This window comes from Vigna angularis, chromosome 1 (assembly GCF_016808095.1).
Source record: "Vigna angularis cultivar LongXiaoDou No.4 chromosome 1, ASM1680809v1, whole genome shotgun sequence".
NCBI lineage: Eukaryota > Viridiplantae > Streptophyta > Magnoliopsida > Fabales > Fabaceae > Vigna > Vigna angularis.
This window is the reverse complement of record NC_068970.1, coordinates 1,407,653-1,424,065: the sequence shown is the minus strand read 5'-3', so window position 1 is coordinate 1,424,065 and position 16,413 is coordinate 1,407,653. Positions and strand designations below refer to the sequence as shown.

Genomic DNA, 16,413 nt, shown 5'->3' with positions numbered 1-16,413 from the left:
AGTATGGGAATGCGATTAGAAATTTTGGGGGTACAAGAACAAAAGCCGCTTTAGTTTTATATTTGAGATCGAATGAGATTATTTTGTAAAAAAAAAAATGGGCAGGGTTGATCTATAACGAACATATGTCCCAGACCCAAATTGTTCAATGCACTCATGATACCACTCTTCATTTTTTGGAATTGCTTTTTTATGGGGAGAAATGAGTAATCTAGTTATTATATGGTAATGTTTTTTTTTTTTTTTTACTTATAAGAGATTTATTTCTTCCAATTTTAAATGAACTTTTTTTGTACAGGATGGTATCTTTATATTCTTTAAATCGTGGTTGGGTTTAAATTTCGATCCAAATTACATAAATACGTTAGAAAACCTATATGGGAAATTTTTATACAATTTATAAGGTATGTTGAATTAAAATTTTAAACTCTCAAGGAAGCAACCGTCGAATTGAAATGCAAATTCTTAAATCCCACATATCTAATTTAACAATTTTTTTAAAAATTATATATTTGTTTTTCAAATATTATAATCATATTTATTTTATATTTCAATTTCAAATTCATTGAAATAACATTATTAGAATAAAAAATTATATTTAATATGTTGTATGTTTTAAACTTTGAATTTTTTTTTATTTTTAAAAAACGTTTTAAATGATTAAAGAAGGATTGAGTATTTAAATAATTCAAAATTTGATGTAGCATGGACCCTTCAAATAATCCAAACCCGTGACTCAAGTTACGCTTTCCTCTCGAGTTTTCGATTCCCTTCTTCATTTACGTTTTTGCTTTTAAAACAGTCTTTAGCTACGCTTCTTATCTTTTCTGGCACATATTCATGTATATCCCACGCATCACACTCAACATCATTTCAAACCAACTTTAAATATGTAGCAATTAACTTTAAATATGTTATAATTTTTTAAGTTTATTAGGTTGATAAAAACATCAATAAGTAATATGCGTTCCAGTGTTTGTTTCTGATAAACTAGTGTGACATTTTTTAAGTTTGACGATCGACATTTCTATAATAAGTATTAAATTAGGTTTCACTAATTTTCAACCAACTTGTCTAATTATTTAATATTTTGTTGTATTAATCTGATTTAAGAATCACAAAAGCCAAACATGTAACTTGATTTCTCAGTTAAACATCAATGTTTGGCCTAACTTTTTCATGAATGATATCATTGTCATCTCAATTTGAAGCTATCTTCCAATAAATGAGCATGCTTAGGTAAGTGACATTTGACGTTGTCTTCGTAATTATATAAATTCTTGCACCATGTGCGGTTCAACAATCTTGACTACGTTGATTACGATTTAATTTTCAATCGCTTTACGCAAAACTTAATTTAATTCTTAATTATAAAACTTTGTTAAGACAACTCTTTGCGTATCTTTCGTTACGTATAAACACTTATTTTTTTTCATATATAAAACTATAGATATTTTTAATTTGAAAATGAAAGAATATTGTCTTCTGTACCAGCAAGACCGGACGCCGTACGGAAAGACATCCGCGAGCGATCACAATGCCGACCGCCAAGGTCATGACCGTCCCGGGCGTCCAAACTAGCAGACGTCCAAGGCCGGCCGCCCAGGTCACAATCATAGACCGAGCGTCCAAACTAGCAGACGTCCACAAGGCCGGCCGCCCAGGTCACAATCAATGACCGAGCGTACAAACTAGCGGACGTCCAAGACCGCCCGCCCAATCATAGACCGAGCGTCCAAACTAGCGGACGTCCAAGGCCGCCCGCCCAGGTCACAATCATAGACCGAGCGTCCAAACTAGCATACGTCCAAGACCGCCCGCCCAGGTCACAATCATAGACCGAGTGTCCAAACTAGCGGACGTCCAAGGCCGCCCGCCCAGGTCACAATCATAGACCGTGCGTCCAAACTAGCGGACGTCCAAGGCCGCCCACCCAGGTCACAATCAAGACCGCACGTCCGAGCCAGGACTGATCTATTGGCCAACTGTACATAGAACGAGCGGGCCGCCAAGGCCGTCCATCCAGGCCGACCGACCGAGTGTCTATCATTGGCCGGTCACCCTGCTGACCGGACGCCAAGACCGTCCCTCCCAGGTTGACATCCTTGGCCAATCGTCGCGACCGTCATTCACTATGCCGACTGCGTGATTAAATACTAATGACTCGTTAAAGCCCTTAATGAAGATCAAGGTTTGATTGGTCCGTTATCAGGCCCACTAAAGGTAAAAGGGCCGTTATCAGGCCCATTAAAGGTAAAAGCCCATTACAATCAGTATAAATAAAGGTCTCAGGTATGAGTTCTAGGGGAATTCCTTACGATGCAATGCATACATGCATCACAAACTGCTCTGTCATATTACTGACTTGAGCGTCGGAGTGCCTTTGACAGGTACCCGACCACTCGGCTTGGAAGCATGGAGCAGCGCTTGGAGCATGGGGACGTCCGCCCGGCTTGGAGTATGAGGACGACCGCCCGGCTTGGAGTGTGGAGCAGCGTCCGTCCGTCACTGTACCGTCCGCCCGGTCTGCGTCAGCTGGAGAGAAAGCGTCCGCCCGATCCGTAACAGCTTCATCATTCGTCCGCCCGCCTCTACGGTTCGTGATCGTTCACCCGCCCGTCTTTGACAAGTAAGTTTGTGTTTTAACAGGATCCTCACTGAAAATGTCGAAACACCTTCCATGATAAATACACTATCTAAAAGTCTATGTTTACTTGTGCATGGAGAAGAAAATATAAGAAAAATAAAAGTGCAAGAAAAAAAAAAGAATGAAGAGTGATCGAAACCAACGACATGCCAGAGATTTTCTTCCATACACCCTGGAAGGACGGCGATAAATCATAATTTTGGTCCCCTCCACTCAGCTACAATTTATATAAAAAATTAACATATCTTTAACTTAAATTATTACAAAAATAAATTTATAAAATTTTTATTTTATATAATATTTAACTTTAATTGTTTGTATTTAATGTAAGACTTTAACTCACATTTAAATTATTTTAAATATTATTTTCAATGGGTACTACATTTCTTTGTTCAGAGGATATCTCCTCTCATGTCATTTTATAAAAATTTAAAGTATTTGTTGTGTCGACATCAATGTCCGTGGATGTAGTTTTCGTGTGTATATATATATATATATATATATATATATATATATATATATATATATATATATATATATATATATATATATATATATATTTTTTTTTTTTTCCTGTGATGCAAGCATGTTGATTTTCAAAGCAATATTAAAGTGGAGGTCTAATGTACATCATGCGACATTTGAAGAAGAACGCATAACCTTAGCTTCTGTGTGGACGTGAATTAAGTGTTCCATAATTTAAATATAGGCACTAAATATCTAGATTAGCCTTACCATATTTTGAAATGCTCTATGGTAGATATTTTTCAAAAATAAAACTGTTTCTGCTGAATTGAGACGAGATACCGCCTGTGTGTTGTTTCTGTCTCTACCGAACGTTCGCTTAACTTCTTGTTTTAATAACCGATAGACTGAGAATGACCTGTAGAAGATCCTTTAACGTTCAAGTCATTTTTTTCTAAAAGTATTAAGTAATTCAATGATAAGTCAAAAATAAATTTATTTCGAAATTAAACCTTTATTTATAAAATTTATAAAAAAATTTATTTCTTAATGATCATTAATATAAATCTTAATCATTCATTAATAATCGTTGTAATATTTATTATGTTTTAACTTTGCTCAATTATTATCCAAACCGAACGACGATGAAACTCTTTTCTCTACGTCTATCACTCGGTTCTTTCAAACCAGCCGACTATCGTAGCCAATCGGATTTAGGCTCACAATAACAAAAACTAATAAAACAATAATATATTATACGATGATTATTTTGAAATTAGTGGCACGTGAAGACGTTCCCCCGGTGGAAATTATGTATGTTGTTGTGCCATCCAAGAGATGTTTTTTGTTTGATTTTACAGTGAGAAATTGAGACGTGGTTTTGAAAACAAGGGCTATTAATGAATACACGTGGCTGCGATAGTGTGTGTGGGTAATAATGAAAAGCAGAGTAATATTTGGTCATTGTCGCAAATTTGCCATGCGCAGTTGAATCGGGCCCACACCATCCACCACACTCCTGTGTTTGCTCTCTCAATTTGTATGCTTTATGGACACTACTATACTATGCATTAGGAAATTAATAAAATTTAGTTTTATTATAACTTCTAAAAAAATACGAGACTTTTAATTGCAGTTTAATGTATTCCAATTTTAAATGGATTTTCAAATATCGTAATTAAAAGTTAATAAGATTTCAAATTGAAAATTTATAAATAAGAAAACAAATTGAAAAAGAAAATTCCAGTAAAAGGGATGAAATTATAAACAAATACACTTCATTCTAAAGCGTATTAATTATCATCACTACATCTAATCCTAAATTATGTAGCTGCCTTTAGTTAAATCTATAAAAGCGTAACAAAGTTTATAATGTTTATTTTATTCTTCTGAAATAATTAGACAAATACAAATTTAAATGACTGAAAAAAATTTCTCTAAAATTAACATCAATGTTAAGTTTCTTTAAAGTTTGAAATAAATGTTTATAAAACAAGTAATGTATTTTTCTTAATAGTTATTTACAAAAACATAATGAGATTTTACAGTAAAATTGATTTACATTAACTTAGACTTGATTCATAATAGTTAAACATTTTATAAATAATTGTGCAAAAATTAATGATTTTGTTCCTCCCAACATATGAAGATCTTTAAAGAAAAAATATTTTCTAATTTACATTTTATAAAAAAAAATGACTTTTTATTTATTTTAATCCTTATTTAATTTTAGTGGTTATAAGTTATTTTGTGATGAAGATAGCATATGGTAAAGAATGTATAAAAACGAAAGCACAGGTTAAAGAAATATTGAAGAATTAAATTGGAGAAGATTAAATCTGTGGGCGTGTGATAAAACGGTGGGCGTGGGGTTAGTTAGATTATTAAAGGAACAGAAAACAAGGTGTGTTTATCCACAAAGAACAACCTCCACGTCACTTTCTTACTTTTTTTATTCCAACTATTATTCTACTTTTTCAACCTTCACTCAACTACGTCATTCAGATTCTCCAATTAAATACATCTATTTCTATAATTCAAAAAGAAAAGTCATCTTTAAACAATTATAGGTGATTAAATATATATTTAAATTAATTTCAATTTTAAACCTGTATTACTTTTGTTCAAAAGTATTTTTTATTTTTTATTTAAAATCAAAAGTAAAATTTTATTTTAAACTATTTGTCGTTGTCCCATCAATAAGTGTTAAAATATTATATGATTAGATTAATGTTAATCAAACACCACCTTCTTAATTTAGTCTCAAGTTGCTGTTACAATCCATAGAAAACATGTAGGGTCACCCATGGTTTTCATCATAATAATTCTAAGCAGTCTTATTTTTTCCTACGTACATATAATAATAAAATATTAAAATTTACTTTGAGTTTAATAATTGTAAGACAAATTTTATTTAAAAACAAAATTTAAACAGACATAAAATAGAAAGGCTCTATATAGTGAATATATTTCTATTTGTTATTTTATTGAAGTTTTATATAATTTTAAAACTCAGTTTCTCTTAATTTTTTCAAGACCAGAGAAGAATCGGACTATTATAATAGTATCAAGTTACATATTTTGAGGAGACACTGACACGAACATCATCATCGACCAACCAATCAAAAGTATGTTTCAGTAAGTATTTTAATTCCTATAAAGACTTTCATTATTTTATTGATTTATTGTAAAACCCAAGGAGAATATATGGTTGAATGAATTAAACTATTATATGCTCACAAAACCTAAATTAATTAATCTCTTTTATTTTATTCTCTCCAAATACATCTATTTGTTACATCTACTACCATTCTCTCTAGGTACTACAATTTTATTTTTTTATAACTATAATAATGAGACTACAGTTTCATTAAGTTATAAGTTTACATCAACCTTTATCATAAATTTGTTTCACATTAAGCAGAAAATAATAACAATTATTAATTTGATATATTTTCTCTATTGATTTCTTTTATCAATACTATTAGTCTTTCTTTATAAAATACACTACTTTATAAAATACACTACTAACAAAAATTGAATCGGACTTATTTCCCATAATTTATCAGAAAATTTAAAAGTGTACAATTTATTCATTTAATGTATATTATTTTTCTAAAGTTTGTGTCATTTTTTTAATAAGAAGCTTATAAACTATCCCAACATTTCCTTTATATTGATTTTTAATGAGTTATAATATATTTAGAGGTCATACTTATTAAACATTTTGTGCTTTTTTTAAGAAGGATTTTGTTGATTGGAGTTTGATATTAATTTTTGTCATAATTATTGTAACATTTTGTTTAATAGTATAAAACGATTAAATAAAATATTATAAAATTAAAAACAAATAATTAAAAATATATATGATATTAATATAGTTATTCAGGGTAATAGTTATAGTGATATAATATATACACATAAAACTATAAAATTATTTTCCTGAATTCTTCCCTTCCACAAAAAAACAATCAATCATTTATCTCATCATCTGTTCATACTATGAAATATTATTACAAAAGAACAGCAAAACATAAAAAAAATATACAGGGTTATTATAGTTATAATAATAACTATAGTAATTAGTATTTTATTAATTTTTATTATCAAACGTATGTGTTTTTCTAATTTTTATTAATACATGTGTTTAATTTAATTAGTATTATTATTATTATTTGTAATTAAAAATTTTAAATCATCCTTAATAGGTAGTTTAAATTTTTAAAATTAAACTCTTCAATTTTCCAAATTTTTGATTAATATATATATATATATATATATTAATGAAAGATTTGGTAATATGAGGAGAGATAATGTTAATTTTACCTTGAAACTAAATTCATTATTTAATAAATTTCTAAAGCTTAAGTGCATCAATTAATAGCATTTATACGTACTCTTAAAGTTTTTTATTGACTATCTCATTTGAAGTTAATTAAATACGTACTTAAATATGGTTATATTATCTAATTTAGAAAAAGAAGACTGAATTAAAATGTTAAAGTTAAGGGTGATAGGAAATGAACATCATGTTTTTAACTGCATACTTATTCAACACCACAAAGCAACATTTTTGTTTTAAAATATGAAATATTTGCAGATGAATGAAATAGAAAAATTAAAAATAATATTTTTTAAATATTAAATAGGTGTAAAAAAGATTAAAAACGTGTATGTTTATAATTTTCCAAAATTAGCACGACGAAATGGGTTGAACTGTTATATCATGAAAGGTTAGGGGAGGACGTGGCAGCAATATGAGTCGTAGGATGAAAGTCGCATTGAATCAGGCTGTGGGATCCATTCGCTGATGTTGTCGGATTGCAGTAACGCCGATTTGGGTCCCACGTGTCACTTGTCTAAACTCATCAATTAGCATCATTATTAGATACTCTTAAAATTAAATGACTAAACTACCCTTCCGGCTCCCTCTATAAAACCAATGAACACGCGCTCCTTCTTCCCATCCCATTCTGTAAGAAGATTCTGGTGAATGCGTAGAAAAGGAAAATAAACAGTTTAGGGGTGTAAAATGTTGGGTGTGTTCAGCAGCTCCATCGTTTCGCCGCCGGACGAGCTCGTGGCCGCCGGCAGCCGAACCCCGTCGCCGAAGACGACGGCGGCGGCGCTGTGGAAGCGGTTCCAGGAGAAAAACGCTTCCACAGTGTCGGTGGAGATCGGAGAGCATGTCCACCTAGCTTATACCCATCACAACGAGTCGCCGTTTCAACCCAGGTAAAATAAACCACCGCTGCTCCTTCCTTAATCATTCAACTTCAAAAATATTAATTATAAACTTTAGAAGAAAAAAAAGGTAATTCGTAAAATGATCGTATGGTTGATGGTGCCAAATCTGATCGTCGTGACTCACACACGACGAGTTAGTGAGTGAAATAACTGTAGTTACTGGTTACCGTGGTTGGTTCTTGCGACACGTTGCAAGAACTATAAAGTTGTCAGATTTACTTTTTATTTTTATTTTTTATTTTTAAAATGGTTTTGTTTGAATAAATAGGTAAAGGTAATTGCAAATTTCAACTTACAAAACTCAAGTTTCTTTTTAATACCGTTGAATTTGTTTATTTTTAATTCCTTAAAATGAAAAATATATTTTCGTATTTCTTTATAATATGAAATAATATAATAATATGATAATGTGTAATATTGATTTCAAATTTTATTAAAAGCATTTATAATCATGTATCGAATGATTGCTTGAAAAATGAAACTATAATATACGAATAGGTTTAAATTTTATTTAGAGACTTTAAATTCCATTTTTTAAACCTCTATGTAGTTTATTGCTTCTATCGTCCCCGAAGAGAATATTCCAAGTGATTGTCTGTGACTGTGATAAGTGAAAGTATAGTTGAATGGATCTGATTATTTTATATGTTCTGATTTTACATCGGGCAATTGGACGGCCCAATAGGCTCCATGGTTCCATGATGGCCCAACGAGTTTAATCAAGCGTACCGGATCTGATTATTTCTCCGTAAATCTAAATCTGAACATTCTGCGATCGTTCAGAATATTTTTTGTCTGTACCAACTAAACCTATGTCTTATCGAAACGGTTAATAGGTTTTTGCATTCAAAACCGGAGATTAGTCGCAGGAATTGGGCAATGAAAAGTTAAAAGTTTTTTTCTTTTTATGTATACGAATAAGAAGAAAGGTTAGTTTGGTTTGTCTAACTAAGTATTGAGTGGAAAATGCAGATCTTTTGCAGTGAAGGATGAGGTATTCTGCTTGTTTGAGGGAGTCCTTGAGAATTTGGGGCACTTGAGACAACAGTATGGACTGGGGAAGTCAGCCAATGAAGTATTGTTGGTGATTGAGGCTTACAAAGCTTTGCGTGACCGAGCACCTTACCCTGTTAATCACGTTGTTGGCCATCTCAGTGGGAGCTTTGCGTTCATACTGTTTGACAAATCCACTTCCACCCTGTTTTTGGCCTCTGTCAGTAATCACACTCCCACAGCATACACTGTAACTTGTCATTTCTTCCTCATTTTGATTTTATTATTTTTGGCAGGATCAATATGGTAAGGTACCTCTGTATTGGGGAATTACTGCTGATGGCTATGTAGCATTTGCTGATGATGCAGAATTGCTTAAAGGTGCTTGTGGCAAGTCACTTGCTTCTTTCCCTCAAGGTGCTTAACTTGTATCACCATTCCCATTAATTTGTTCTCAATATGTTAAGAATAAAACATTTTCTCTCATTGCTCAAACTCTTGCTCTCTAATTGGACAGGATGTTTCTACTCCACAGCTGTTGGAGGATTGATGTGTTATGAAAATCCTAAGAATAAGATCACTGCAGTTCCTGCTAAGGAGGAGGAAATCTGGGGTGCAACCTTCAAGGTAACAAAATGAAACAAATACATTATTCTTTAGATCAGTGTTAGTGTCTTTTGATCTCCATTGATGAACTGGTTGAATGATATATATATATATATATATATATATATATATATATATATATATATATATATATATATATATATATACACACACATCAGGTGGAAGGGCCAGCAGTTGTTGCAGCCAGACAATAGAGGTTCCTTTGGAGAAATAACCACTGCAATGAGGCATATGAATGGAGTACCTTAGTTCTATCAGTATTTTTCTTATCAGCACTTGGTTCTATCAGTGTACAGTAACGCTTGTCAATCTAATAAAAACTCCCCTGCTTCTAAATTTCCTTCGACCATTCTATTTCAAAATTTCAAAACTACAAAAAAATCAATTCCATAGCATTGCCACTGAACAATACAAATTGGACTTAGTATCCTTCACTTTTGCTACTCTTTTTAGCACGTGAAGAGATTCGAGTTTTCTGCAGGCGAGAACGCAGCACAACGTGATATTAAAGTTCCATTCCATATTTGGTTTCGTTTTAAAAACGGAACAAAACAGGACACACGAATATGGCAATGAAGAAAGCAAAAATAGGAGTATTTGATTCATGAAAAATAAGAAAGAAGTAGAAAATTACAAAATAAGATGATTAATTATTAGGTGTTAAAGAGGGATTAATTACAAAATAAGATGATTAATAAGATGATCCATTTTGTCTGAAAGATTTTGTCTATTATTCATTTATTACTTTTTGGATATTTATTAAAAGAAAAATTAAGTTATATATGCGAGTATTTCTATTTTACTTTATTTTTTTTATAAAATTTAATTTTTTTTAAATTATTCTGTAAATTATAAACTCAAATAAAGTATTATCGTAAATCACTAGTAGTCTTTCTGCGAGAATAATTATGGCATATTATTTTAACGTTAGACCTAATGTAATTTTAGAATTGACTAGAGTTGTCTTACTACGATTCAATATTATACTTTTAAAAAGTACATATCTCATAACTTGTGTTACTTTTAGAACTTGTTTTAATATTTAATAGATTGAATTTTGTATAATATAACAGTGTTACTTATTTTATATATATGTATGTATATGTGTCTATAAACTATTAGAACTTGTGTTAATCAAACATTATACTTATTTTATTTTAAAATTAACTATGCATGCTGGTAATATTGATTTATTATCCTTGAAAATCATATTGATGTAATCTTCAAAGACTACTGTAGAAGATGCAATTCATAGTTGGAGAGTGATAAATTAGGTAATGAATTCAATGATTATTTTTATAGTACACATTATTACAAGGAGTATGTTTGGTACTCGATAAATTACAGTAAATTTTAATTTATTTAATCTTTTTATTAGTTTTTCTCATTTAATATATTTTCTTATTATTTTTAATTTTTTAATTTTACAGAAATAAACCTCATTTTAATATTACAGAGACTCAATTTGTTGGTTTTTATTAAGTTACTTTTTTTGTGCAATTCAAATTAAAACAAAATTTGTATCTAAGCTTTCATACAGTGTTATGAAAAAATTACATACAATAAAAGTTATAAAGTATTTTAATGCAACAATAGTTTTAAATTAAAAAAATAAAAATAAATAAATAATAATTTTGTTTAATATTCATTAAATTAATTAATTTACAAAAATAATTTCTCCAGTAAAAAATGAACAAATTTAAAAAATAAATAAAAACACTGCAAAATTTAGTAAAGAATAAAACTTTGTCCATAAACTCAGTTTGGGTTTGGGTCGCTTTTGCAAACTTAAAAACTTAAGTTTCAACTTTTTATCAAGTGCATGAAAATGTAGGTGCTTTTCTGTTTGGTGTCTTGAAAAGTGCAATAAATGTTTGGCAGCTCAGAAAACGTAGTAAACTTTAATAAATGCATTGTGCACGTTTAACGTTAAGTTTTAGCCAAACTCTGTTCCACACACTTTGGCTATCATTGCAAAACAGGCAGACATGTTTTAAATATTCAAAATAAAAAAAGCAGACCAAAATGGGAGAAATAAAGACAAGAAAGAAGAAAACTCAACAAAGAAAGAAAATATTATTGCAGGATACGTAAACTTGGTTGCCAACGGTGAGCATCTAGAGTGAATTAACTGGCAGGAGAAATGTCTTCCAAACTGCAACAAAGAATGCAAAAGCTTAAAAAATATTTGGTCACAATCCCACAAACAATTTCGTCCTATAATATACTACCTTTGTCCCAAGCATTCAATGATGTCACCAGTGACTGTGGATCTTTTCTTCTTTAGAAAAGCAAGTGATGCAGCCTTCCTCAATATAGCAGACCCAGCAATGCATCCCAAAACTGTTGGATTTTTACAACTGAGATTCGAGTTTGAATCAGCAGCCAAGATATGTTGACGTGCCCATGATAAGAAGACAGCCACACTGCACCACTTAAGATAAGCATAAAAAAAACTTCATGTTCCAACTGCACAATTAATGATATCAATGGAGCTAAAAAAACGTCTGCAATGGAGTAGGATGTCAAGAAATGGGTTAAAGATATCACTCGATATCCAACGAGGACTGGAGTAAAGATTTTAAATCATATTAAATAAAGTGTAAGTGGGTTCCATAATCCCCAAAAACATTTGGGAGGTCAGAAGCGTCGGATGGAATGGATTCTACCATGTTTTATTTTATTTTATCTTAATTTTGAAAAACTCAAGTAATGAGGATAGTAATGTCATTCCATTTTCTTCCCATCAATAAAAAGATTAGCCAACAGCATATAAGTAAATACTTCCTGCCAATCAGTAATTGAGTCACTTTACTTCAATTCTCAGAAGAACTAATGAAGAATGCCTTAACAGCATTACCGAAATAATCTCCTTCCAGAAGTACTTTTAAGTATTAGATATAGTTGTGTTCCAGCCAAAAAGATGAGGATATGATTTATTCATTTAAACAGGAAATCAATATTCTACTTGAAAGTTCATCAGCAAATTTGGCACTAGAAAAATCAACTACTGAAAATAAAGAAATTTCCATCTCACAGAGAAGAACCACCCAAACATAATATAGCACACGAGAATTTTGAAACAAGAACAGAGGACTTGCCTTCCAGAAAGGATATCACCTTGGCCACCGCAACGTCTAGGAGAACCATATATGTTCACTGATTTGACTGCATAAATGAAAATAATACCACAATCACAAACGACTTCTTAGCATTTGCAAATCTCTATTAATATTCTTTATGCGGATACAATTTATCCACTGGAGTCGTTTGACCATGACTAAATTTTCTGGTCATGGATAGAACATTTTTGAGTTCCAAAACCTGCTAAATTAATATAGCCATAGGAGACACCCAACACGTGCACCGAAACAGACTAATTTAAAATGAAAGACTTCTTTGTTGCCATTGCAGAATATTGTTATTCAAGCAAAATCTTTGATCCCCCTCCTCCAAAATAAAGAACAAAATAAGACTTATATTGGTGAAAGAACTACCTGTGTCACCATCACTTACAAGATCAGAATTTCCTTTCCTTAGGATAGTAACACCGCCAATCCTGTTCATTAACAACAGTCCATAATTGTAAATAAAGTGGAGCATTGAATCACAACATAGATAATAGTGAGAAATAACTACACATTGGGGATCAAAGCAAACTATTTAAGCATTACGCTATTATCTAACTCCCTTTATTGTTAAAAGATATTAATTTTCTTTTAGCAAAATCAATCAGAAGGATTATATACTGCTTTTACATATTACACAGACTCGAGTGAAAACTAACAGATGCTTTTTTACTACTCTGTTAGTCCAAGTACATGTGTGGATGCACAGAATTTTACAACTCACTCGTTGTCTGGATACATGTTTCATAAACATCATAACACAAAGAGCAATTGTCTGACAGCATTGACATAAAAAAATCTAGTAAGTTGAATCGAGGAACTTACTTTTTGGCAAGAGATAGCAGTTGTTGAGGAGCATCTACATCATTTACTTCAGAACTCAGTACTTTCTGAACAAGACGCTTATATTCATTGACATTTGGTGTTAGAACAGCTAAGGGATAACCACGAACAAGGTCAAGATTATTTGTAACAAGAAAAAGACCATCCTGAACAACACCCAGAAATTTAATGAGAATGCTCAAACATAAAAGTGAAAAAAATGAGAGGATTCACATGTTATTCAACCTTGTGCTAGATATCTAAAACTCAATATACCTACCCCATCTATAACTATTGGGATACTTGACTGTCTTGCATGTCTCATGAGTTCACTCACACAATCCTGACAATATTGAGCAAATGTTGAATTAAAGATGGTGGACAGAGGCGGAAAGAATGTCATGAAAGCATATAAAACAATACATAGAACTTAAATAAGAAAAATATATTGTCTACAGCACAAGTTAAGGAGAAAACCTTCCGTACCAAATAGCATTAAGTTTCAAGAATTATGCCTTACCACATTTGAAGCCAAATGAACGTTTCACATGTATTAAAAAAACCTTGGGTTATTCTCCAGTGGTCTGTTTCCAAAATGAGTGCTTTTTGTCTGTCACTATATCATAGTTGTTTTGTTTTGTTTTTTATAGAATGATTCATAGTTGAAATTAGCATTACATGAATGAACTAGATACATCAAACATGTTTAATGATAAAATGGATGGGGTTTACCATCCTAACGTTAACATGTTACAATTATGAGGGAATGGCATAGGGATAGCGAAGCCCTGAAATAGGATCGCACCTCGTAGTCAGAAGAAACACAACTCACTGAAAGACTAAATGCATATGCCTCACTGAGAATTAGAAAGAAAAATTATGGATTTAAGATAAAACTCGAAAAAGTAAACACCGTGTGTAATAAAACAGGTACACAATGAAGCATTCAGGAGAAAACATACCAGAAGAAATGGGTCTCTTCCAAGGCCTGGACCAACAACAAGGCAGTTAAATCTTTCCATCCACTTATCAACTTCAGCAAGAACCTTGCTTGTTATGGATCTCTTGTTTTCCTCCCTGAAATTAGTCTCTCACTAAAAACAAAACCCACTTGGTTTCGAAATGTTCATACAGGGGGGCATAATATAACATTAACTATACAAGACTGGATGTTATACCCGACATTATAAGATTCTTCCAAAACAGGGTGCACAATCAACTCAGGACTGTAGCTTTTGATGACAGGAGCAGCATCTTTTGTACAAAAAACATGGGACAGATCTGCACCCTGCATGAATTGGAATATAATGGGATAACTTGAATTGATAGAAAAGTTTTTCTTTCTTTTTCAGATCAAGAATTCAGTTAAAAGGCAAAATGTTAGATATGAAAGGAATGCATGCACTAACAATTTTTAAGGCCGAAATTGCAGCAAAATATGGAGCTCCTGTGTATTCACGGCACCCTCCAATAACAGCTATATTTCCTGATTTGAAAATAACAGAAGGAAACATTAGACATGACTTCTTTTTCTTCAGCCAAAAAATAAAATACAGGGTTTGGTTTTTCTTTTGGTGTGCTACAAACTCAATTTGAAAAATAAACCCAGTTTCATGGCATGTTTGGATATCCTAAAAAATAGGTCTGCACATCAAAATTTTGTCTGAATACTGAAATTTTCAGAAATAAAACTAAGGTTGCCTCGCAAATTCACTTTGAAAACTTAAGCTTGGTTAACTTTAAGCTGAACTTAAGTTAGCAAACTTATATCCAAACATGCACATTGTATCCCAAGTATTACTCTCACATTGTCCTCGAAGTAAAACTAGATATATGAGTAATACTCCAAATACGAATATCCATCAATTTAGTCCGTAAATTCATATATTTCAAACTATCAGGAACCATTTTAAAGCTTTTTTTTTTAATATTTATGAGACTACTTATCATAACTTTTATTATTTACATATATATATATATATATATATATATATATATATATATATATATATATATATATATATATATTTCTGCTTTAGACACCGTTTAGGAGCAAGAGTAATAATCATGTACTAAAATTGTGGTTTATTCTCTGTTAATAAAATGGATCATAGAAAGATGCAATGCAAGGATGTTGTTATACCAGCCTGGCCTTTATGTCTGGTAGGATCAAGGGCAGGAGTAATTGCTCGAATAACACTCTCAGAGTCAACCTCAATAGACCTTAGGGCTTGCATATCTCTAGAATGAGGTCGATGATCAATGGAGACTTCCAGACACCTTATCAAGAATTGTTGTCTTCTGAAAACAGGAGAAGAAGCCAATATGCAACTTTTTGCACAGTCCAACAATAATCGGGAATTCATGCAATCTTTCATTAGCATGAGCAAACAACAATCCCTACTAACACAACACAGACACTTTTATCTCTCAGAAATTCGGAAGAGTTAACAGTGGTCATAGCCAGAGATGAGTTTAAAAAATGCCCATCTCATAAAAACTAAATTGCTAAGTTAATTTCTTCTAATAGTAAGCATGCCGACATTATTAATTTCTTCAACTAACCAATTGAATTCAATTTCTTACCAGAAATCTTTGAGAAACACATAGTTTGATTGAAGCGAAATAGAAGTTTAGAAATTGACGCAGATAAAGGGTAAAAAAGAGGATACCAGACAAACTTGGCAATACCTGCAACTCCCACTGTTCCAGAGAGCTGTCGATGTCTATGGTTATGTTACGATGACTCAGCTCAGTTCATTATTCAGACTGGTAAATTATTGGGCCAACGAAATTCGATTACTGCACAAATTGGTCCATTCCGAGCAGCCAATAATTTAATATTGGCCCAATGTAATTTCTAAAACCACCCCACCTAATTTCTAAGTTTAACTGCATTTGTACTTTTGGTCTTTTACTTTTCAGAGATACCCTTCTCAGGATATTAGTACCACAAGAACAATAATATTTTGATAACTAAAATAA

The 16,413-nt window shown here is 31.7% G+C and overlaps 2 protein-coding genes across 11 annotated transcripts; one reads left to right on the top strand and one right to left on the bottom strand.

Moving 5' to 3' along the window:
- The first annotated feature begins 7,572 nt into the window (after nucleotides 1-7,572).
- On the top strand, nucleotides 7,573-9,814 carry LOC108331907 (stem-specific protein TSJT1). Of its 2 annotated transcripts, XM_052879494.1 has the most exons (5): nucleotides 7,573-7,846; nucleotides 8,831-9,071; nucleotides 9,148-9,268; nucleotides 9,369-9,478; nucleotides 9,637-9,814. In XM_052879494.1, the coding sequence occupies exons 1-5, from the start codon at nucleotides 7,644-7,646 to the stop codon at nucleotides 9,670-9,672; spliced, it is 711 nt and encodes a 236-aa protein (XP_052735454.1). In that variant the 5' UTR covers nucleotides 7,573-7,643; the 3' UTR covers nucleotides 9,673-9,814. The 2 variants fall into 2 exon arrangements, with proteins under 2 accessions (XP_052735454.1, XP_052735457.1); XM_052879497.1 differs by having other exon boundaries at nucleotides 9,369-9,814.
- A 1,556-nt stretch (nucleotides 9,815-11,370) lies between these two features.
- Nucleotides 11,371-16,201, bottom strand: LOC108342505 (ATP-dependent (S)-NAD(P)H-hydrate dehydratase). 9 transcript variants are annotated; one of them, XM_017580939.2, is made up of 11 exons: nucleotides 16,120-16,201; nucleotides 15,572-15,729; nucleotides 14,838-14,914; nucleotides 14,607-14,716; nucleotides 14,391-14,505; nucleotides 13,709-13,771; nucleotides 13,432-13,595; nucleotides 12,976-13,037; nucleotides 12,580-12,646; nucleotides 11,710-11,904; nucleotides 11,371-11,633 (listed from the first exon to the last, which is right to left on the bottom strand). In XM_017580939.2, the coding sequence occupies exons 2-11, from the start codon at nucleotides 15,663-15,665 to the stop codon at nucleotides 11,606-11,608; spliced, it is 975 nt and encodes a 324-aa protein (XP_017436428.2). In that variant the 5' UTR covers nucleotides 15,666-15,729; nucleotides 16,120-16,201; the 3' UTR covers nucleotides 11,371-11,605. The 9 variants fall into 9 exon arrangements, with proteins under 9 accessions (XP_017436428.2, XP_017435955.2, XP_017436344.2 ...); XM_017580466.2 differs by having other exon boundaries at nucleotides 15,572-15,831; nucleotides 16,120-16,176; XM_017580855.2 differs by having other exon boundaries at nucleotides 16,101-16,174.
- Between the last annotated feature and the right edge of the window lie 212 nt (nucleotides 16,202-16,413).

Excerpts from the sequence above, each read along its gene's own strand:
- LOC108342505 (XM_017580466.2), bottom strand. The coding sequence starts at position 15,812 with ATGCTAATGAAAGATTGCATGAATTCCCGATTATTGTTGGACTGTGCA. Across the intron at positions 14,717-14,837 it reads CAATTTCGGCCTTAAAAATT|GGTGCAGATCTGTCCCATGT; the intron begins GTTAGTGCATGC and ends CAATTCATGCAG. Across the intron at positions 11,905-12,579 it reads GGTGATATCCTTTCTGGAAG|TGTGGCTGTCTTCTTATCAT; the intron begins GCAAGTCCTCTG and ends TAAGTGGTGCAG.
- LOC108331907 (XM_052879494.1), top strand. The coding sequence starts at position 7,644 with ATGTTGGGTGTGTTCAGCAGCTCCATCGTTTCGCCGCCGGACGAGCTC. Across the intron at positions 9,072-9,147 it reads CCACCCTGTTTTTGGCCTCT|GATCAATATGGTAAGGTACC; the intron begins GTCAGTAATCAC and ends TATTTTTGGCAG. Across the intron at positions 9,269-9,368 it reads ACTTGCTTCTTTCCCTCAAG|GATGTTTCTACTCCACAGCT; the intron begins GTGCTTAACTTG and ends CTAATTGGACAG.